The 22,720-nt window shown below is 51.1% G+C and overlaps 1 protein-coding gene across 1 annotated transcript in view; it reads left to right on the top strand.

Annotated features, from left to right (window-relative positions):
- The window catches only part of kif22 (kinesin family member 22), a 48,595-nt gene that overhangs the window by 3,629 nt on the left and 22,246 nt on the right, over nt 1-22,720 (top strand). The window contains exons 3-8 of the mRNA XM_038780904.1: nt 7,798-7,925; nt 8,018-8,178; nt 18,609-18,818; nt 19,073-19,182; nt 20,642-20,762; nt 21,231-21,384. Of these exons, the coding sequence (XP_038636832.1) occupies nt 7,798-7,925; nt 8,018-8,178; nt 18,609-18,818; nt 19,073-19,182; nt 20,642-20,762; nt 21,231-21,384 (884 nt within the window). The remainder of the gene's footprint in view (nt 1-7,797; nt 7,926-8,017; nt 8,179-18,608; nt 18,819-19,072; nt 19,183-20,641; nt 20,763-21,230; nt 21,385-22,720) is intronic.

The raw sequence follows: 22,720 nt of genomic DNA, 5'->3' as shown, positions 1-22,720 counted from the left end.
ACCATGGGGTACAGTACTCGTGGGGATTGGTCTGTCACTGTATAACACTGGGGTACAGTGGTGGGGACGGGTCTGTTGCTCGATAACACTGGGGTACAGTACTGGTGGGGACGGGTCTGTCACTGTGTAACACTGGGGTACAGTACTGGTGGGGACGGGTATGTCACTAACACTGGGGTACAGTTCTGGTGGGGACGGGTCTGTCACTATAACACTAGGTAGGACACTGGTGGGGATGGGTCTGTCACTATAACACCGGGGTACAGTGGTGGGAATGGGTCTGTCACTGTATAACACTGGGTACAGTACTGGTGGGGACTGATCTGTCACTGTATAACACTGGGGTACAGTACTGGTGGGGAACGGGTCAGTCACTGTGTAACACGGGTACAGTACTGGTGGGGACGGGTCTGTCACTGTATAACACCGGGGTACAGTACTGGTGGGGACGGGTCTGTCACTGTATAACACTGGGGTACAGTACTGGTGGGGAACGGGTCAGTCACTGTGTAACACGGGTACAGTACTGGTGGGGACGGGTCTGTCACTGTATAACACTGGGGTACAGTACTGGTGGGGACGGGTCTGTCACTGTATAACACTGGGGTATAGTACTGGTGGGGATGGGTCTGTCACTAACACTGGGGTACAGTACTGGTGGGGACGGGTCTGTCACTATAACACTAGGTAGGACACTGGTGGGGATGGGTCTGTCACTGTATAACACCGGGGTACAGTGGTGGGGACGGGTTTGTCGCTGTATAACACCGGGGTACAGTGGTGGGAATGGGTCTGTCACTGTATAACACGAATACAGTACTGGTGGGGACGGGTCTGTCACTGTATAACACTGGGTACAGTACTGGTGGGGACGGGTCTGTCACTGTGTAACACTGGGGTACAGTTCAGGGGCTGTTTAGCACAGGGCTAAATCGCTGGCTTTGAAAGCAGGCCAGCAGCACGGTTCGATTCCCGTAACAGCCTCCCCGAACAGGCGCCGGAATGTGGCGACTAGGGGCTTTTCACAGTAACTTCATTTGAAGACTACTCGTGACAATAAGTGATTTTCATTTTTCATTTCAGTACTGGTGGGGATGGGTCTGTCACTGTATAACACTGGGGTACAGTACTGGTGGGGATGGGTCTGTCACTGTATAACACTGGGGTACAGTACTGGTGGGGATGGATCTGTCACTTTAACACTGGGGTACAGTACGGCTGGGGATGGGTCTGTCACTGTATAACACGAGTACAGTACTGGTGGGGATGGGTCTGTCACTGTATAACACTGGGGTATTGTACTGGTGGGGATGGGTCTGTCACTATAACACTGGGGTACAGTACGGGTGGGGACGGGTCTGTCACTGTATAACCATGGGGTACAGTACTGGTGGGGATTGGTCTGTCTCTATAACACTGGTGTGCAGTGGTGGGGACGGGTCTGTCGCTCGATAACACTGGGGTACAGTACTGGTGGGGACGGGTCTGTCACTGTGTAACACTGGGGTACAGTACTGGTGGGGACGGGTATGTCACTAACACTGGGGTACAGTTCTGGTGGGGACGGGTCTGTCACTATAACACGAGGTAGGACACTGGTGGGGATGGGTCTGTCACTATAACACCGGGGTAGAGTGGTGGGGACGGGTCTGTCGCTGTATAACACCGGGGTACAGTGGTGGGAATGGGTCTGTCACTGTATAACACTTGGTACAGTACTGGTGGGGATGGGTCTATCACTGTATAACCATGGGGTACAGTACTGGTGGGGATTGGTCTGTCACTGTATAACACTGGGGTACAGTACTGGTGGGGACGGGTCTGTCGCTCGATAACACTGGGGTACAGTACTGGTGGGGACGGGTCTGTCACTGTGTAACAGTGGGGTACAGTACTGGTGGGGACGGGTATGTCACTAACACTGGGGTACAGTTTTGGTGGGGACGGGTCTGTCACTATAACACTAGGTAGGACACTGGTGGGGATGGGTCTGTCACTATAACACCGGGGTAGAGTGGTGGGGACGGGTCTGTCGCTGTATAACATCGGGGTACAGTGGTGGGAATGGGTCTGTCACTGTATAACACTGGGTACAGTACTGGTGGGGACTGATCTGTCACTGTATAACACTGGGGTACAGTACTGGTGGGGAACGGGTCAGTCATTGTGTAATGAATGAATGAAAAATGAAAATCGCTTATTGTCACGAGTAGGCTTCAATGAAGTTACTGTGAAAAGCCCCTAGTCGCCACATTCCGGCACCTGTCCGGGGAGGCTGGTACGGGAATCGAACCGTGCTGCTGGCCTGCTTGGTCTGCCTTAAAAGCCAGCGATTTAGCCTTGTGAGCTAAACACGGGTACAGTACTGGTGGGGACGGGTCTGTCACTGTATAACACTGGGGTACAGTACTGGTGGGGACGGGTCTGTCACTGTATAACACTGGGGTACAGTACTGGTGGGGAACGGGTCAGTCACTCTGTAACACGGTTACAGTACTGGTGGGGACGGGTCTGTCACTGTATAACACTGGGGTACAGTACTGGTGGGGACGGGTCTGTCACTGTATAACACTGGGGTATAGTACTGGTGGGGATGGGTCTGTCACTAACACTGGGGTACAGTACTGGTGGGGACGGGTCTGTCACTGTATAACATTGGGGTACAGTACTGGTGGGGATGGGTCTGTCACTGTATAACACCGGGGTACAGTGGTGGGGACGGGTCTGTCGCTGTATAACACCGGGGTACAGTGGTGGGAATGGGTCTGTCACTGTATAACACGAGTACAGTACTGGTGGGGACGGGTCTGTCACTGTATAACACTGGGTACAGTAGTGGTGGGGAACGGGTCAGTCACTGTATAACACTGGGTAGAACACTGGTGGGTTGGGTCTGTCACTGTATAACACTGGGGAACAGTACTGGTGGGAATGGGTCTGTCACTGTATAACCCTGCGGTACAGTACTGATGGGTATGGGTCTGTCACTGTGTAACACTGGGGTACAGTACTGGTGGGGACGGGTCTGTCACTGTATAACACTGGGGTACAAATGGGTCTGTCACTGTATAACACTGGGTACAGTACTGGTGGGGAACGGGTCTGTCACTGTATAACCCTGGGGTACAGTACTGGTGGGGATGGGTCTGTCACTGTATAACACTGGGGTACAGTACTTGTGGGAACGGGTCTGTCGCTGTATAACACTGGGTACAGTACTGGTGGGGAATGGGTCTGTCACTGTGTAACACTGGGGTACAGTACTGGTGGGGATGGGTCTGTCACTTTAACACTGAGGTACAGTACTGGTGGGGGTGGGTCAGTCACTGTATAACACTGGGGTACAGTACGGGTGGGGACGGGTCTGTCACTGTATAACCCTGGGGTACAGTACTGGTGGGGATGGGTCTGTCACTGTAAAACACTGGGGTACAGTGGTGGGGACGGGTCTGTCGCTGTATAACATTGGGGTACAGTATTGGTGGGGATGGGTCTGTCACTGTATAACACTGGGGTACAGTACTGGTGGGGATGGGTCTGTCACTGTATAACACTGGGTAGAACACTGGTGGGGATGGGTCTGTCACTGTGTAACACTGGGGTACAGTACTGGTTGGGAACGGGTCTGTCACTGTATAACACTGGGGTACAGTACTGATGGGGATGGGTCTGTCACTGTATAACACTGGGTAGAACACTGGTGGGGACGGGTCTGTCACTGTATAACTGGGCTACAGTACTGGTGGAGACAGGTCTGTCACTGTATAACACTGGGGTACAGTACTGGTGGGGACGAGTCTGTCACTGTATAACACTGGGGTATAGTACTGGTGGGGATGGGTCTGTGACTGTATAACACTGGGGTACAGTACTGGTGGGGGCGGGGTCTGTCACTGTATAACATTGGGGTACAGTACTGGTGGGGGTGGGTCTGTCACTGTATAACACTGGGGTACAGTACTGGCGGGGACAGGTCTGTCACTGTATAACACTGGGGTACAGTACTGATGGGGATGGGTCTGTCACTGTGTAACACTGGGGTACAGTACTGGTGGGGACGTGTCTCACTGTATAACACTGGGCAGAACACTGGTGGGAACGGGTCTGTCACTGTGTAACACTGGGGTACAGTACTGGTGGGGATGGGTCTCTCACTGTATAACACTGGGGTACAGTACTGGTGGGGACGGGTCTGTCACTGTGTAACACTGGGGTACAGTACTGGTGGGGACGGGTATGTCACTAACACTGGGGTACAGTTCTGGTGGGGACGGGTCTGTCACTATAACACTAGGTAGGACACTGGTGGGGATGGGTCTGTCACTATAACACCGGGGTACAGTGGTGGGAATGGGTCTGTCACTAACACTGGGGTACAGTACTGGTGGGGACGGGTCTGTCACTGTATAACATTGGGGTACAGTACTGGTGGGGATGGGTCTGTCACTGTATAACACCGGGGTACAGTGGTGGGGACGCGTCTGTCGCTGTATAACACCGGGGTACAGTGGTGGGAATGGGTCTGTCACTGTATAACACGAGTACAGTACTGGTGGGGACGGGTCTGTCACTGTATAACACTGGGTACAGTAGTGGTGGGGAACGGGTCAGTCACTGTATAACACTGGGTAGAACACTGGTGGGTTGGGTCTGTCACTGTATAACACTGGGGAACAGTACTGGTGGGAATGGGTCTGTCACTGTATAACCCTGCGGTACAGTACTGATGGGTATGGGTCTGTCACTGTGTAACACTGGGGTACAGTACTGGTGGGGACGGGTCTGTCACTGTATAACACTGGGGTACAAATGGGTCTGTCACTGTATAACACTGGGTACAGTACTGGTGGGGAACGGGTCTGTCACTGTATAACCCTGGGGTACAGTACTGGTGGGGATGGGTCTGTCACTGTATAACACTGGGGTACAGTACTTGTGGGAACGGGTCTGTCGCTGTATAACACTGGGTACAGTACTGGTGGGGAATGGGTCTGTCACTGTGTAACACTGGGGTACAGTACTGGTGGGGATGGGTCTGTCACTTTAACACTGAGGTACAGTACTGGTGGGGGTGGGTCAGTCACTGTATAACACTGGGGTACAGTACGGGTGGGGACGGGTCTGTCACTGTATAACCCTGGGGTACAGTACTGGTGGGGATGGGTCTGTCACTGTAAAACACTGGGGTACAGTGGTGGGGACGGGTCTGTCGCTGTATAACATTGGGGTACAGTATTGGTGGGGATGGGTCTGTCACTGTATAACACTGGGGTACAGTACTGGTGGGGATGGGTCTGTCACTGTATAACACTGGGTAGAACACTGGTGGGGATGGGTCTGTCACTGTGTAACACTGGGGTACAGTACTGGTTGGGAACGGGTCTGTCACTGTATAACACTGGGGTACAGTACTGATGGGGATGGGTCTGTCACTGTATAACACTGGGTAGAACACTGGTGGGGACGGGTCTGTCACTGTATAACTGGGCTACAGTACTGGTGGAGACAGGTCTGTCACTGTATAACACTGGGGTACAGTACTGGTGGGGACGAGTCTGTCACTGTATAACACTGGGGTATAGTACTGGTGGGGATGGGTCTGTGACTGTATAACACTGGGGTACAGTACTGGTGGGGGCGGGTCTGTCACTGTATAACATTGGGGTACAGTACTGGTGGGGGTGGGTCTGTCACTGTATAACACTGGGGTACAGTACTGGCGGGGACAGGTCTGTCACTGTATAACACTGGGGTACAGTACTGATGGGGATGGGTCTGTCACTGTGTAACACTGGGGTACAGTACTGGTGGGGACGTGTCTCACTGTATAACACTGGGCAGAACACTGGTGGGAACGGGTCTGTCACTGTGTAACACTGGGGTACAGTACTGGTGGGGATGGGTCTCTCACTGTATAACACTGGGGTACAGTACTGGTGGGGACGGGTCTGTCACTGTGTAACACTGGGGTACAGTACTGGTGGGGACGGGTATGTCACTAACACTGGGGTACAGTTCTGGTGGGGACGGGTCTGTCACTATAACACTAGGTAGGACACTGGTGGGGATGGGTCTGTCACTATAACACCGGGGTACAGTGGTGGGAATGGGTCTGTCACTGTATAACACTGGGTACAGTACTGGTGGGGACTGATCTGTCACTGTATAACACTGGGGTACAGTACTGGTGGGGAACGGGTCAGTCACTGTGTAACACGGGTACAGTACTGGTGGGGACGGGTCTGTCACTGTATAACACCGGGGTACAGTACTGGTGGGGACGGGTCTGTCACTGTATAACACTGGGGTATAGTACTGGTGGGGATGGGTCTGTCACTAACACTGGTGTACAGTACTGGTGGGGACGTGTCTGTCACTATAACACTAGGTAGGACACTGGTGGGGATGGGTCTGTCACTGTATAACACCGGGGTAGAGTGGTGGGGACGGGTCTGTCACTGTATAACCCTGGGGTACAGTACTGGTGGGGATGGGTCTGTCACTGTAAAACACTGGGGTACAGTGGTGGGGACGGGTCTGTCGCTGTATAACATTGGGGTACAGTATTGGTGGGGATGGGTCTGTCACTGTATAACACTGGGGTACAGTACTGGTGGGGATGGGTCTGTCACTGTATAACACTGGGTAGAACACTGGTGGGGACGGGTCTGTCACTGTATAACACTGGGGTACAGTACTGGTGGGAATGGGTCTGTCACTGTGTAACACTGGGGTACAGTACTGGTTGGGAACGGGTCTGTCACTGTATAACACTGGGGTACAGTACTGGTGGGGACGGGTCTGTCACTGTATAATACTGGGGTACAGTACTGATGGGGACAGGTCTGTCACTGTATAACACTGGGGTACAGTACTGATGGGGACAGGTCTGTCACTGTATAACACTGGGGTACAGTACTGATGGGGATGGGTCTGTCACTGTATAACACTGGGGTACAGTACTGGTGGGGACGGGTCTGTCACTGTATAACACTGGGTAGAACACTGGTGGGGACGGGTCTGTCACTGTATAACACTGGGGTACAGTACTGGTGGGAATGGGTCTGTCACTGTGTAACACTGGGGTACAGTACTGGTTGGGAACGGGTCTGTCACTGTATAACACTGGGGTACAGTACTGATGGGGACAGGTCTGTCACTGTATAACACTGGGGTACAGTACTGATGGGGATGGGTCTGTCACTGTATAACACTGGGGTACAGTACTGGTGGGGACGGGTCTGTCACTGTATAACACTGGGCAGAACACTGGTGGGAACGGGTCTGTCACTGTGTAACACTGGGGTACAGTACTGGTGGGGATGGGTCTCTCACTGTATAACACTGGGGTACAGTACTGGTGGGGACGGGTCTGTCACTCTGTAACACTGGGGTACAGTCCTGGCGGGGATGGGTCTGTCACTGTATAACACTGGAGTACAGTACTGGTAACCCTGCCATTTGTTCTGTATGGTGAGAATGAAATCAAATAAAAATCACTTATTGTCACGAGTATTCTTGAATGAAGTTACTGTGAAAAGCCCCTTGTCGCCACATTCCGGCGCCTGTCCGGGGAGGCTGGTACCGTGCTGCTTGGTCTGCTTTAAAAGCCAGCGATTTAGCCCAGTGAGCTAAACCAGCCCCTTGATGACGTTTCTCCACACTGGTTTGTATGTAGTTTCCTCTGAGTGAGTGCTGGGGATGTTCATACGGGACAGAATTGATCGCCTGAATGGTGTGTTTCTCTGATCCGTTCATTGTATTTCGTTTTCTAACTTGATTTCTTCTGTCTTCCAGTTTTGATGCGTTTTACGGTGATGACTCATCACAGCAGGAAATCTACATGGGCTCGATCAAACCCATTCTATCTCATGTCCTGAACGGGCAAAATGCCAGTGTGTTCGCCTATGGCCCAACAGGTGCAGGTAGGTTACTGAATGAGTGAGTGTCTGCTTTCCATCCAGCTTCTGGCTTTTGAAGACAATGTGCTGACGTTTTGTGTATTTGTCTCTCAAAGGGAAGACCCACACCATGCTGGGCAGTCCCGAGCAGCCTGGCGTCGTCCCCCGTGCACTGCTCGATGTGTTCCGCATGACCCGTGAGCAGAGTGACCAGCTGAGTGGCCCCTCCTGGACATTTGCCATCACAATGTCCTACCTGGAAATCTACCAGGAGAAGGTGAGACAGGATTCTGAGCGTAACCATTTGACACTGTCCTCTGGAGATCTCAGTGCCTGGCAGATCATTACGGGATCTGTTAGTGCAGCGGCTATGCTGCTGGGGCAGTAATCCAGAGACCCAAATTCAAAACCCTCCCGGGGGGGAAATTTAAATTCCTGTCATTAATTGAATCTTGAATAAGCAGCTAGCACTATGACGGAGATGCCTGTCTCCAGTTCCACAACACCACCCGTCACAACATTGTATTTAAACTGATTTCTCCAGCTAGCTAACAGCCAACATGTACTTTGCTTGTTAATCTCCGAAAGAGCACCCAAGTCAACAAACAAGAGAAGTGTTCATTGTAAAATCGACCTGTCAAGTGACAAAGCTTGTTAATCTACAGTGTGAAATACGCCTGTGTAATAATTACTCTCGAAATACCCAAACTCTCTCCCACACATAAGCCGACATTTTGCAAGTCAGTGGTTCAAGGGTCCACTTACCTCAGAAAGGACAATATTAATAATAATAATTGCTTATTGTCACAAGTAGGCTTCAATGAAGTTACTGTGAAAAGCCCCTAGTCGCCACATTCTGGCACCTGTTCGGGGAGGCTGGTACGGGTATTGAACCGCGCTGCTGGCCTTGTTCTGCATTACAAGCCAGCTGTTTAACCCACTGTGCTAAACCAGCCATGGAGAAAGTGTGAGAATGGTTCACCAGACTTGATCCAGGGATGGTGGGACTGTCCAATGGAGACCATGGCTGATATTTTCTCATCCCCATTCCTCCTGCCTTCTTCACATAACCCCTGATCCCCTTATTAATCAAGAACCATCTATTTCTGTCTTTTGTTTTTATAAATGTTTTTTATTGGGTTTTTGAACAAAGTATAGTTACCATTATGTACACACAATAAGATATATATGGTATTATGCACCAGCTCAACAGCAGCAACTCTTTACAATTGGCAATATTATTTACAACACATAAGTATGATGTGGAGATGCCGGCGTTGGACTGGGGTGAGCACAGTAAGAAGTCTTACAACACCAGGTTAAAGTCCAACAGGTTTGTTTCAAACACGAGCTTTCGGAGCACGGCTCCTTCTTCAGGTGAATGGAAAGGCTTGTTCCAGAAATGTTTATATAGACACAGTCAGAGATGCCCCGGAATGCGAGCACCTGCAGGCAATCAAATCATCAAAGATGCAGATCATCTTTGATGATTTGATTGCCTGCAGGTGCTCGCATTCCGGGGCATCTCTGACTGTGTCTATATAAACATTTCTGGAACAAGCCTTTCCATTCACCTGAAGAAGGAGCCGTGCTCCGAAAGCTCGTGTTTGAAACAAACCTGTTGGACTTTAACCTGGTGTTGTAAGACTTCTTACTGAACACATAAGTAGGCATCTGTTTGTGGGGCGAGACTGGGGAGGTTGAAATACATTTGGGTGCCGGAGAAACAATTACAGTGGGCAATACTCAAATGGGTTTGGTGTTGGTATTGTCACTTGCTTCTCCCGGACGGATCGCGCTGCCGCTGTCGTCTCGCGCTCACCTCCGCTTCAGCCGTTCCTCCCGTCTTTCGCCTGGATTCTCCTTGCTCTCTGCTCCTGTAGATGCCAAGTTTGTTATCGTTTCCCGTGCCCTCCTTTCAGCTCTCATTTCCCTGCCTCCTCTCCCCCCCCCCCCCCCCCCTTCCACCCCACCTCCCTGGTTCTCCACTATTGTTCCCTGTCTCTTCGCTACCCCCCCCCCCCCCCTCTCCTGTGGTTTGTCTTTCTTTCCTCTTAGGTTTAGCTGTTCCCCCCCCGGTCTATCTCTCCCTCTCATTCCTTGGCTACTTTCCCCTGATTCTTGGCTACCTGGCTATTCTTCTGCTTGTTCGTTGGCCACAAACAGGTCCCGGAACAATTGGGTGAATGACGCCCATGTTCTGTGGAAGCCGTCGTCTGACCCTCAGATGGAGAATTTGAATTTTCTCCATTTGGAGAGATTCTGAGAGGTCAGACAGTTGTCTGCAGCTTTGGATGGAGCTGCTGACCGCTAGCTGAACAGGATTCTACGGCGGGCGATCAGGGAGGCAAAGGCGAGGGCGTCCGCCCTCCTCCCCAGGAGTAGATCTGGCTGGTCTGAAACCCCGAAGACCGCCACTTTCGGGCATGGCTCCACCCTTACCCCCACCACTTTGGACATTGCCTTAAAGAAGGCTGTCCAGTACCCCGCAAGTCTGGGGCAAGATCAGAACATGTGGGCGTGGTTGGCCGGGCCTCCTTGGCACCGTTCACATCTATCCTCGCTTCAGGGAAGAACCTACTCATACGGTTTCTTGTTAAGTGGGCTCTTTATACCACTTTTAGTTGCGTCAGGCTGAGCCCAGCGCATGTGGAGGTGGAGTTGACACTGTGCAGTGCTTCACTCCAGAGTCCCCACCCTATTTCAATCCCCAGGTCCTCCTCCCATTTCTTTCTTGTTGCATCCAGTATGGTGTCGGCCCTTTCTACAGTCGATCATACATGTCGCTACAGTTCCCTTTACCTAGTCTGCTTGCGTCCAGTAATTCTTCCAATAATGTCTGTCGTGGCAGTTGTCTCCATTCATAGGAAGTTTTTGAGTTGCAGGTACCTTAGCTCGTCCCCCCTGGAATTTCTCTGTCAGTTCTTCCAGTGTTGCGATATCTATCTCCGTCTCAGTGATTTGGCGTCCACAGCCTTTTGCGCCAAAGTGTTGCACAGATTCACCACCTCCTGGCTGAAGAAATTCTTCTTCGTCTCTGTTTTAAAGGATTGTCCCTTTAGCCTGAGATTGTGTCCTCTGCTTCTAGTTTTTCCTACAAGTGGAAACATCCTCTCCACGTCCATTCTATCCAGGCCACGCGGTTTCCTGTAAGTTTCAATAAGATCCCCCCTCATCCTTCTAAACTCCATCAAGTACAGACCCAGAGTCCTCAACCGTTCCTCATATGACAAGACCTTCATTCCAAGGACCATTCTTGGAAACCTCCTCTGGATCCTTTCCAAGGCCAGCCTTAGACACGGGACCCAAAACTGCTCACAATATTCCAAATGGGGTCTGACCAGAGCCTTATACAGCCTCAGAAGTACATCCCTGGCCTTGCATTCTAGCCCTCTTGACATAAATGCTGACATTGCATTTGCCTTCCTAACTGCCAACTAAACCTGCACGTTAACCCTAGGAGAATCTTGAACTTGGACTCCAAAGTCCCTTTGTGCTTCAGATTTCCGAAACCTTTTTCCATTTTGAAAATAGTCTATGCCTCTATTCTTCCTTCCAAAATGCATAACCACTTTTCCACATTGTATTCCATCTGCCACTTCATTGCCCCCTCTCTTAGCTTGTCCAAGTCCTTCTGCAGCCCGCTTGCTTCCTCAATACTACCTGTCCCTCTGCATATCTTTGTATCATCTGCAAACTTAGCAACAATGCCCTCAGTTCCTCCTTCCAGATCATTAATGTATATCGTGAAAAGTTGTGGTTCCAACACTGACCTCTGTAGAACACCACTGGTCACCGGCTGCCATCCTGAAAAAGACTCCTTTATCCCCACTCTCTCTCTTCTGCCAGTCAGCCAATCCTCTATCCATGCCAGTACCTTGCCCCTAACACCATCTTATTTCGGAGCCTCCTGTACAGCACTTTGTCAAAGACCTTTTGGAAATCTTAAATAGATCATAGCCATTGGCTCTCCTCTGTCTGACCTCCTCATTACTTCAAAGAATTCTAACAGATTTGTCAGCCATGACCTCCCCTTGACGAAGCCGTGCTGACTCAGTCCTATTTTACCATTCACCTCCAAGTACTCTGCGATCTTTTCACAGGGGCTTCACAGTAACTTCATTGAAGCCTACTCGTGACTATAAGCGATTTTCATTTTTTCATTTCATCTCATCCTCAATAGTGTTATGGGAGAGGCGTTTTCAGAACCCCAAAATGTATCATGGAGTCCAACCAATTTAATGGATTGTTGCTTTTGAAGCACGTGGCTTGTTCCCTAGGTGTGCTTTTACAATTATGGACACGTGGGTTTTTAAACACAAAACAATGTTTATTCCATGAACTCAACTTAACCTTTTAAATAAACATTGGATCACTTAGCACCCCTTACTTCAAAGATAACCCCGAAAATAATACAACACTAAATAATCCTTCAGTTGTTCCTTTAAACATCCAAGAGACTTAACACCCTTAAACAGAAACACATCAGGTTAAAGACATTACTATTGTGAGTTTAAATCACCCAAATCATTCAGAGATAGTCTTTCATGGCAGAGATCACAGCAGATCCAGCTCACTGCAAACACAGACACACCCAAGCTCTTTTCCTCAAAACTGAAACCAAAGCTCAGCTCGGCTCCCCCCACCCTCTGACATCACTTCAGTCATATGAGCTGGTACATTGCTTAAACATCCATTTCTTAAACGTACTCTCACATGACAATAGCAGACTCTAAATTTTACCAATGACTGAAGTCAGGCTGACCGGCCTATAATTTCCTGACTTCTGCCCCCCTCCCTTCTTAAACAGTGGCGTTACATTAGGTCCTCTGGGACCATTCTTGCCTCCCGTGATTCCTGAAAGATCATCACCAATGCCTCCACAATCTCCTGAGCTTTCATCCTCCGAATTCTGGGGTGTAGTCCATCCGGTCCAGGTGATTTATCCACCTTCAGACCTTTCAGTTTCCCTAGAACCTTCTCCTTAGTGATGGCCACTACATTCACCTCTGCCCCCTTATTGTCCTGAAGTTCAGGTGTGCCACTAGGGTCTTCCCCTGTGAAGACTGATGCAAAGTAACTATCAGTTCCTCTGCCATTTCTTTGTTCCCTGTTGTTACTTCTCCAGCCACATTTTCCAGTGATGCAATGTCCAACCATTCCTCTCTCTTACCGTGTATATATATATATATGGGGATGGGGGGGGTTGCAATCTTCTTTTATATTACTCATTAGCTTATTTCATCTTCTCCTCCCGTATTGCTTTTTTAGTTGTCCTCTGCTCGCTTTTAAAGGCTTCCCAATCCTCTGGCTTCCCACTAAACCTCGCCACTTTGTATGCTTTTCCTTAGCTTTTATGCTTCCTTGACTTCCATCGTCAGCCATGGATGCCTTGTCCTCCCATCAGCATGTTTCTACCTCCTTGGGATGAATTTCTGTTGTGCCTCCCGAATAACCCCCAAAACTCCTGCCATTACTTTTCCACTATCCTAGGGCCAACCAAACTCGGCTGCTTCATCATTGACCTGCCTTGCATCATAAAGTCAGAAGTGGGGATGTTTGCGGGTGACTGCACAATGTTCAGCGCTATTCGTGACTCCTCAGATAATGAAGCAGTCCATATCCAAATGCAGCAAAACCTGGACAATATCCAGGCTTGGGCTGACAAGTGGCAAGTTACATTTGTGCCAAACAAGTGCCAGGAAATGACCATCTCCTACAGAGAGGATCTAACCATCTCCCCTTGACATTCAATGGCAGTACCATCGCTGAATCCCCCACAATCAACATCCTGGGGGTTACCATTGATCAGAAACTGAACTGGACCCAGCCATATAAACACTGTGGCTCCCAGAGCAGGTCAGAGGCTGGGAATCCTGCGGAGAGTAACTCACCTCCTGACTCCCCCCCAAAGCCTGTCCACCATCTACAAGGACACAAGTCAGGAGTGAGATGGAATACTCTCCACTTGCCTGGATGTGTGAAGCTCCAACAACACTCCAGAAGCTCGACACCATCCAGGACAAAGTAACCAAATTGATTGCTCCCCCTTCCACAAACATTCGTCCCTCCACCACCAACGAACAGTGGCAGCCGTGTGTACCATCTACAAGATGCACTGCAGTAACTCACCAAGGTTCTGTAGACAGCACCTTCCAAACCCGTGCCCACTACCATCTAGAAGGACAAGAGCAGCAGATACCTGGGAACCCCACCACCTGGAGGATCCCCTCCAAGTCACTCACCATGCTGACTTCAAAATACATCGCCGTTTCTTCACTGTCGCTGGGGCAAAATCCTGGAACTCCCTCCCTAACAGCACAGTGGGTGTACCTACATCTCAGGGACTGTGGTGGTTCAAGGAGGCAGCTCACCCACCACATTCTGAAGGGCAACTAGGGAAGGGCAATAAACGCTGTCTAGCCAGTGATGCCAATAACAAAGAACAAAGAAAATTACAGCACAGGAACAGGCCCTTCGGCCCTTCCAGCCTGTGCCGATCCAGATCCTTTATCTAAACCTGTCTCCTATTTTCCAAGGTCTACTTCCCTCTGTTCCCGCCCATTCATATACCTGTTTAGATGCTTAAATTATGCTATTGTGCCCGCCTCTACCACCACCGCTGGTAAAGCGTTCCAGGCACTCACCATCCTCTGCGTAAAAAACTTTCCACGCACATCTCCCTTAAACTTTCCCTCTCTCACTTTGAAATCGTGACCCCTTGTAACTGACACCCCCACTCTTGGGAAAAGCTTGTTGCTATCCACCCTGTCCATACCTCCCATAATTTTGTAGACCTCAATCAGGTCCCCCCTCAACCTCCGTCTTTCCAACGAAAACAATCCTAATCTACTCAACCTTTCTTCATAGCTAGCACCCTCCATACCAGGCAACATCCTGGTGAACCTCCTCTGCACCCTCTCCAAGGCATCCACATCCTTCTGGTAATGTGCCGACCAGAACTGCACGCAGTATTCCAAATGTGGCCGAACCAAAGTCCTATACAACTGTAACATGACCTGCCAAACTCTTGTACTCAATACCCCGTCCGATGAAGGCAAGCATGCTGTATGCCTTCTTGACCACTCTATCAACCTGCGTTGCCACCTTCAGGGTACAATGGACCTGGACTCCCAAATCTCTCTGTACATCAATTTTCCCCAGGACCCTTCCATTGACCATATAATCCGCTCTTGAATTTGATCTTCCAAAATGCATCACCTCACATTTGCCTGGATTGAACTCCATCTGCCATTTCTCTGCCCAACTCTCCAATCTATCTATATTTTGTTGTATTCTCTGACAGTCCTCCTCGCTATCTGCAACTCCACCAATCTTAGTATCATCTGCAAACTTGCTAATCAGACCACCTATACCTTCCTCCAGGTCATTTATGTAGATCACAAACAACAGTGGTCCGAGCACGGATCCCTGTGGAACACCACTAGTCACCCTTCTCCATTTTGAGACACTCCCTTCCACCACTACTCTCTGTCTCCTGTTGCCCAGCCAGTTCTTTATCCATCTAGCTAGTACACCCTGAACCCCATACGACTTCACTTTTTCCATCAACCTGCCATGGGAAACCTTATCAAACGCCTTACTAAAGTCCATGTATACGACATCTACAGCCCTTCCCATATCAATTAACTTTGTCACTTCCTCAAAGAATTCTATTAGGTTTGTAAGACATGACCTTCCCTGCACAAAACCATGCTGCCTATCACTGATAAGTCTATTTTCTTCCAAATGTGAATAGATCCTATCCCTCAGTATCTTCTCCAACAGTTTGCCTACCACTGACGTCAAGCTCACAGGTCTATAATTCCCTGGATTATCCCTGCTACCCTTTTTAAACAAAGGGACAACATTAGCAATTCTCCAGTCCTCCGGGACCTCACCCGTGCTCAAGGATGCTGCAAAGATATCTGTTAAGGCCCCAGCTATTTCGATCCTCGCTTCGCTCAGTAACCTGGGATAGATCCCATCCGGTCCTGGGGACTTGTCCACCTTAATGTCTTTTAGAATACCCAAAACTTCCCCCTTCCGTATGACAACTTGACCGAGATTATTTAAACATCCATCCCTAGCCTCAACATCCGTCTTGTCCCTCTCATTTGTGAATACCGATGCAAAGTACTCATTAAGAATCTCACCCATTTCCTCTGAGTCCACACGTAAATTTCCTCTTTTGTCTTTAAGTGGGCCAATCCTTTCTCTAGTTATCCTCTTGCTCCTTACATACGAATAAAATGCTTTGGGATTTTTCTTAACCCTGTTAGCCAAAGATATTTCATGACCCCTTTTAACCCCCTTTATTGCGCGTTTGAGATTCGTCCTACTTTCCCGATATTCCTCCAAAGCTTCATCAGTTTTGAGTTGCCTCGATCCTATGTATGCTTCCTTTTTCATCTTAGCTAGTCTCACAATTTCACCCGTCATCCATGGTTCCCTAATCTTACCATTTCTATCTTTCATTTTCACAGGAACATGTCTGTCCTGCACTCTAATCAACCTTTCCTTAAAAGACTTCCACGTTTCAAATGTGGATTTACCCTTAAACAGCTGCTCCCAATCCACATTCCCTAGCTCCTGCCGAATTTTGTTATACTCTGCCTTTCCCCAATTTAGCACTCTTCCTTTCGGACCCCTCCTGTCCTTGTCCATGAGTATTCTAAAACTTACGGAATTGTGATCGCTATTCCCAAAGTAATCACCGACTGAAACATCAACCACCTGGCCGGGATCATTCCCCAATACCAGGTCCAGTATGGCCCCTTCCCGAGTTGGACTTTTTACATACTGCTCTAAAAAAACTCCTGGATGCTTCTTACAAACTCTGCTCCATCTACGCCTCCAACACTACACGAATCCCATTCAATGTTGGGGAAGTTAAAATCTCCCATCACAACCACCCTATTGCTCCTACATTTTTCTATAATCTGTCTGCATATTTGTACCTCTACTTCATGCTCGCTTTTGGGAGGCCTGTAGTAAAGTTACTGCACCCTTCCTATTTCTCAGCTCCACCCATATTGCCTCAGTGCTCGAATCCTCCATCGTGCCCTCCTTAATCACAGCTGTGATATCATCTCTGATGAGTAATGCAACTCCTCCACCCCTTCTACCTCCCTCTCTATCCCTCCTGAAGCATCTATACCCTGGGATATTCAGTTGCCAGTCCTGCCCTTCCCTCAACCAAGTCTCAGTAATACCAATAGCATCATATTCCCAGGTACTGATCCAAGCCCTAAGTTCATCTGCCTTACCTGCTACACTTCTCGCATTAAAACAAACCTCAGACCACCTTTGCGTTCATCATCTCTTCCCTGTCTACTCTTCCCCTTAGTCACATTGAGTTAACCCGCAAATGAATAAAAAAAGAAAACTCTTCCCTACTAGGCTCCCCTAAAGGTTCCTTCACCTTTAAGTTTCCTAACTTAAAAAAAATAATCTTTGTCACAAGTGTCATAATATACACCAGTATATCATGGTGCAGACACACACTGATGGACACATACACAGGGACCAATCAACATGTACAAACACCGCAGCCAATCACCAGCTAGAATACACACACTATAAAGGCAGAGGGCACCACGGTTCCCATTCATTCTGGGTGCTGTCTCTCAGTGTAACAAGAACTCATCCAGCCCAGCACGGACTCACACCACATGCTGAGAGAATCAACTGGTTCGGACAAGGCTTAGGTCTCTAGTTTAAGTTAGCATCATTTAGACCCACAGTCATTGTGTGTTAGTTAGTTAGAAGTAGTTAATAAAATTGCGTTGAACCTTCATCAGTGTTGGAAGTGTCTGTTCATCTCTCAAGTCTACACTAGCCAACACTTCAACAAGTAGTCATGAAGCTACTGTGAAAAGCCCCTAGTCGCCACATTCCGGCGCCTGTTCGGGTACACAGAGGGAGAATTCAGAATGTCCAATTCACCTAACAGCACGTCTTTCGGGACCAGTGGGAGGAAACCGGAGCACCCGGAGGAAACTCACGCAGACACGGGGAGAATGTGCAGACTCCACACAGACAGTGACCCAGCGGGGAATTGAACCTGGGTCCCTGGTGTTGTGAAGCAATGGTGCTAATCACTGTGCTAATATGCCGCTCACATTAATCAAGTCTGCCTCATTACACATCAGCAAATCCAGAATTGCTTGTTCCCTCGTGGGCTCTACCACAAGCTGCTCGAAAAATACTTCTCATAGACACTGCACTAATTCCTTTTCTTGGGATCCGCTACCAACCTGATTTTCCCAGTCCATCTGCATATTGAGGTCCCCTATTGTAATATTGCGAAGGTGGGACAATGGTTAACACGGCTGCATCACAGCGCCAGGCACCCGGGTTGGCATGGTGGCACAATGGTTAGCACTGCTGCCTCACAACACCAGGGACCCAGGTTCAATTCCCCGCTGGGTCACTGTCTGTGTGGAGTCTGCACGCTCTCCCCGTGTCTGTGTGGGTTTCCTACGGGTGCTCCGGTTTCCTCCCACAGTCTAAAGATGTGCAGGTTAGGTGGACTGGTCATGATGAATTACCCTTGGATGGGATTTCGGAGATAGGGTGGGGGTTTGGGCCTGGGTGCCGGTGGAGACTCGATGGGCTGAATGGCCTCCTGCACTGTAGTGATTCTATGATCTTTGCGTCTCCGGCACCAATTGGAAATGTACTAACGTAGCTGATTTGCGTCAGGTGCTGGATCTGCTGGAGACCGGGCACCAGGACCTGCCAATCCGAGAGGACAGAGAGAAAAACATCTTCATCCCCAACCTGACGCAGCAGCCCATCAGCAGCTTTGTGGAATTTGAACAGTTCTTCCTGCCAGCCACAGAGAAACGCACCACAGCCAGCACCAAACTGAACTGTCGTTCCAGCCGCAGTCACTCTGTCCTGCTGATAAAGGTACAGCTTTAACTGGACAAATCTCTGCGCACCCCCCTTGCTCTGGCCCCCCCTTGTGCTGACGCATGTGGTTCCCCCTTCCCCCGGGAGCTGGCACGTGTGTACCCTCGTGCTGCCCCCCCACCCCTCCCCATTCTGGCAGAGCTTGGAAAATGGTGAGACGCCAGTGCCCTGTGAGACGCTGTCCCATGCTGGGTTTGGGATGTGGGTGGCTCATGTTTCTCTTTCTGTTTCTGATGCTCTGTCTGTTACAGGTGGTGAAATTGGAGACAGTCTCTCCGTTCCGACAGCTGACTGGGAAGCTCTACCTCATTGACCTGGCGGGTTCCGAGGATAACCGCAGGACTGGGAACCAGGGCATCCGGTGAGTGCAGCAGTGTAACTGGGAGGGGGGGGCTAGGTACTGTGTTGCCATTGGGGGGGGTGCTGGGTACTGTGTTGTCATGGGGGGGGGGGGGGGGGGGGGGGGCGCTGGGTACCGTGTTGTCATTGGGGGAGGGGGGTGCTGGGTACTGTGTTGTCATTGGGGGAGGGGTGCTGGGTACTGTGTTGTCATTGGGTGGAGGGGTGCTGGGTACTGTGTTGCCATTGGGGGGAGCAGGGTACTGTGTTGCCATTGGGGGAGGTGTGCTGGGTACTTTGTTGCCATTGGGGGGAGCAGGGTACTGTGTTGCCATTGGGTGGAGGGGTGCTGGGTACTGCGTTGCCATTGGGTGGAGGGGTGCTGGGTACTGCGTTGCCATTGGGTGGAGGGGTGCTGGGTACTGTTTGCCATTGGAGGGGTGCTGGGTACTGCCTTGCCATTGGAGGGGTGCTGGGTACTGCGTTGCCATTGGAGGGGTGCTGGGTACTGCGTTGCCATTGGGGGAGGGGTGCTGGGTACTGCGTTGCCATTGGGTGGAGGGGTGCTGGGTACTGCGTTGCCATTGGGTGGAGGGGTGCTGGGTACTGCGTTGCCATTGGAGGGGTGCTGGGTACTGCGTTGCCATGGGGGAGGGGTGCTGGGTACTTCGTTGCCATTGGGTGGAGGGGTGCTGGGTACTGCGTTGCCATTGGGTGGAGGGGTGCTGGGTACTGCGTTGTCATTGGGGGGGAGTGCTGGGTACTGCGTCGTCATTGGGGGGGTGCTGGGTACTGCGTTGCCATTGGGTGGAGGGGTGCTGGGTACTGCGTTGCCATTGGGTGGGAGGGGTGCTGGGTACTGTGTTGCCATTGGGTGGAGGGGTGCTGGGTACTGTGTTGCCATTGGGGGAGGGGTGCTGGGTACTTCGTTGCCATTGGGTGGAGGGGTGCTGGGTACTGCGTTGCCATTGGGTGGAGGGGTGCTGGGTACTGCGTTGTCATTGGGGGGGGTGCTGGGTACTGCGTCGTCATTGGGGGGGGGTGCTGGGTACTGCGTTGCCATTGGGTGGAGGGGTGCTGGGTACTGCGTTGCCATTGGGTGGGAGGGGTGCTGGGTACTGTGTTGCCATTGGGTGGAGGGGTGCTGGGTACTGCGTTGCCATTGGGGATGGGGTGCTGGGTACTGTGTTGCCATTGGGGATGGGGTGCTGGGTACTGCGTTGCCATTGGGGGAGGGGTGCTGGGTACTGCCTTGCCATTGGAGGGGTGCTGGGTACTGCGTTGTCATGGGGGGGGGGGGGGGGGGGAGTGCTGGGTACTGCCTTGCCATTGGAGGGGTGCTGGGTACTGCATTGCCATTGGGGGATGTGCTGGGTACTGTGTTGTCATTGGAGGAGGTGTGCTGGGTACTGTGTTGCCATTGGCTGCTGACCTGTCTCCTCCAGCGCTATATTGACACTGCTTTACTTTGTCTTTCTCAGTTTAAAGGAGAGCGGAGCCATTAACACCTCGCTCTTTGTGCTCAGTAAAGTGGTGGATGCCTTAAACCAGGGACTTTGCAGGATTCCCTACAGGGACAGCAAGCTAACCCGTCTGCTGCAGGTAATCGCGACTAACACGTGACCATCACTGAGCTTTCTTCATTTAACATTCAGCACCAGTCTGCTCAGGTCAGTCAGCAGGAGACTATGGCTCCGCACAGCCTCATCCCGTAGGATATCCAAATGCGGTATCGCCCAGCTCGTCCCCCTTCTTTGCTCAGTCAGTGTACGTGTGTCTGTATGTGCACTGCACTTCCCTGCACTGGATGAACCGTGCATTTTTATAGTCAGTTACTGACACTGTACTATTACAAATGAGCTGCCTGGTGGCGTGTTTGCTGGCCACAGCCCAGCTGCTGGTTGGGATCTTGGACATTGACGCTCCTGACAGAGCAGCCTCCTCTTCCTCGGGTCACAACGTGTCGGTCAAATCCACAACCTTTGGGGAGGCAACAATACTTTGAACCCGCTGTCAGGACCGAGTCCTGTGCTTCCAATGATGTGCATTGTACATTCTGTTTACTGCTAGGACTCTCTGGGTGGGACGGCACACAGCGTAATGATCACCAACATCGCCCCCGAATACAAACACTACTTCAATACACTCACCGCTCTCAATTTTGCAGCAAAGTCCAAGCTAGTGGTCAATCGTCCTTTCATACAGGAGACGATCCAGCCCATAGGTAAGTGTTCAACTATCTCTGCCTGCTGACAGACCAGCAGCCTGCTGTACCCCCACTGACAGATCAGCAGCCTGCTGTACCCCCACTGATAGACCAGCAGCCTGCTGTACCCCCTCTGATAGACCAGCAGCCTGCTGTACCCACACTGATAGACCAGCAGCCTGCTGTACCCCCACTGATAGACCAGCAGCCTGCTGTACCCCCTCTGATAGACCAGCAGCCTGCTGTACCCACACTGATAGACCAGCAGCCTGCTGTACCCCCACTGATAGACCAGCAGCCTGCTGTACCCCCACTGATAGACCAGCAGCCTGCTGTACCCACACTGGTAGACCAGCAGCCTGCTGTACCCCCACTGATAGACCAGCAGCCTGCTGTACCCCCGCTGACAGACCAGCAGCTAACTGTATCCCCACTGATAGACCAGCAGCCTGCTGTACCCCCTCTGATAGATCAGCAGCCTGCTGTACCCCCTCTGATAGACCAGCAGCCTGCTGTACCCCCTCTGATAGACCAGCAGCCTGCTGTACCCACACTGGTAGACCAGCAGCCTGCTGTACCCACACTGGTAGACCAGCAGCCTGCTGTACCCCCACTGATAGACCAGCAGCCTGCTGTACCCCCTCTGATAGACCAGCAGCCTGCTGTACCCCCACTGACAGACCAGCAGCCTGCTGTACCCCCTCTGATAGACCAGCAGCCTGCTGTACCCCCTCTGATAGACCAGCAGCCTGCTGTACCCCCACTGATAGACCAGCAGCCTGCTGTACCCCCACTGATAGACCAGCAGCCTGCTGTACCCCCACTGATAGACCAGCAGCCTGCTGTACCCCCTCTGATAGACCAGCAGCCTGCTGTACCCCCAATGATAGACCAGCAGCCTGCAGTACCCCCACTGATAGAACCAGCAGCTTGCTGTACCCCCTCTGATAGACCAGCAGCTAACTGTATCCCCACTGATAGACCAGCAGCCTGCTGTACCCCCTCTGATAGACCAGCAGCCTGCTGTACCCCCACTGATAGACCAGCAGCCTGCTGTACCCCCTCTGATAGACCAGCAGCTAACTGTACCCCGACTGATAGACCAGCAGCCTGCTGTACCCCCACTGATAGACCAGCAGCTAACTGTACCCCGACTGATAGACCAGCAGCCTGCTGTACCCCCACTGATAGACCAGCAGCCTGCTGTACCCCCACTGATAGACCCCAATGATAGACCAGCAGCCTGCTGTACCCCCACTGATAGACCAGCAGCCTGCTGTACCCCCACTGATAGACCAGCAGCCTGCTGTACCCCCACTGATAGACCAGCAGCCTGCTGTACCCCCACTGATAG

This window comes from Scyliorhinus canicula, chromosome 20 (genome assembly GCF_902713615.1).
Source record: "Scyliorhinus canicula chromosome 20, sScyCan1.1, whole genome shotgun sequence".
Lineage (NCBI taxonomy): Eukaryota > Metazoa > Chordata > Chondrichthyes > Carcharhiniformes > Scyliorhinidae > Scyliorhinus > Scyliorhinus canicula.
Note: the sequence above shows the minus strand (reverse complement) of the source record. Positions and strands in the feature narration are given on the sequence as shown.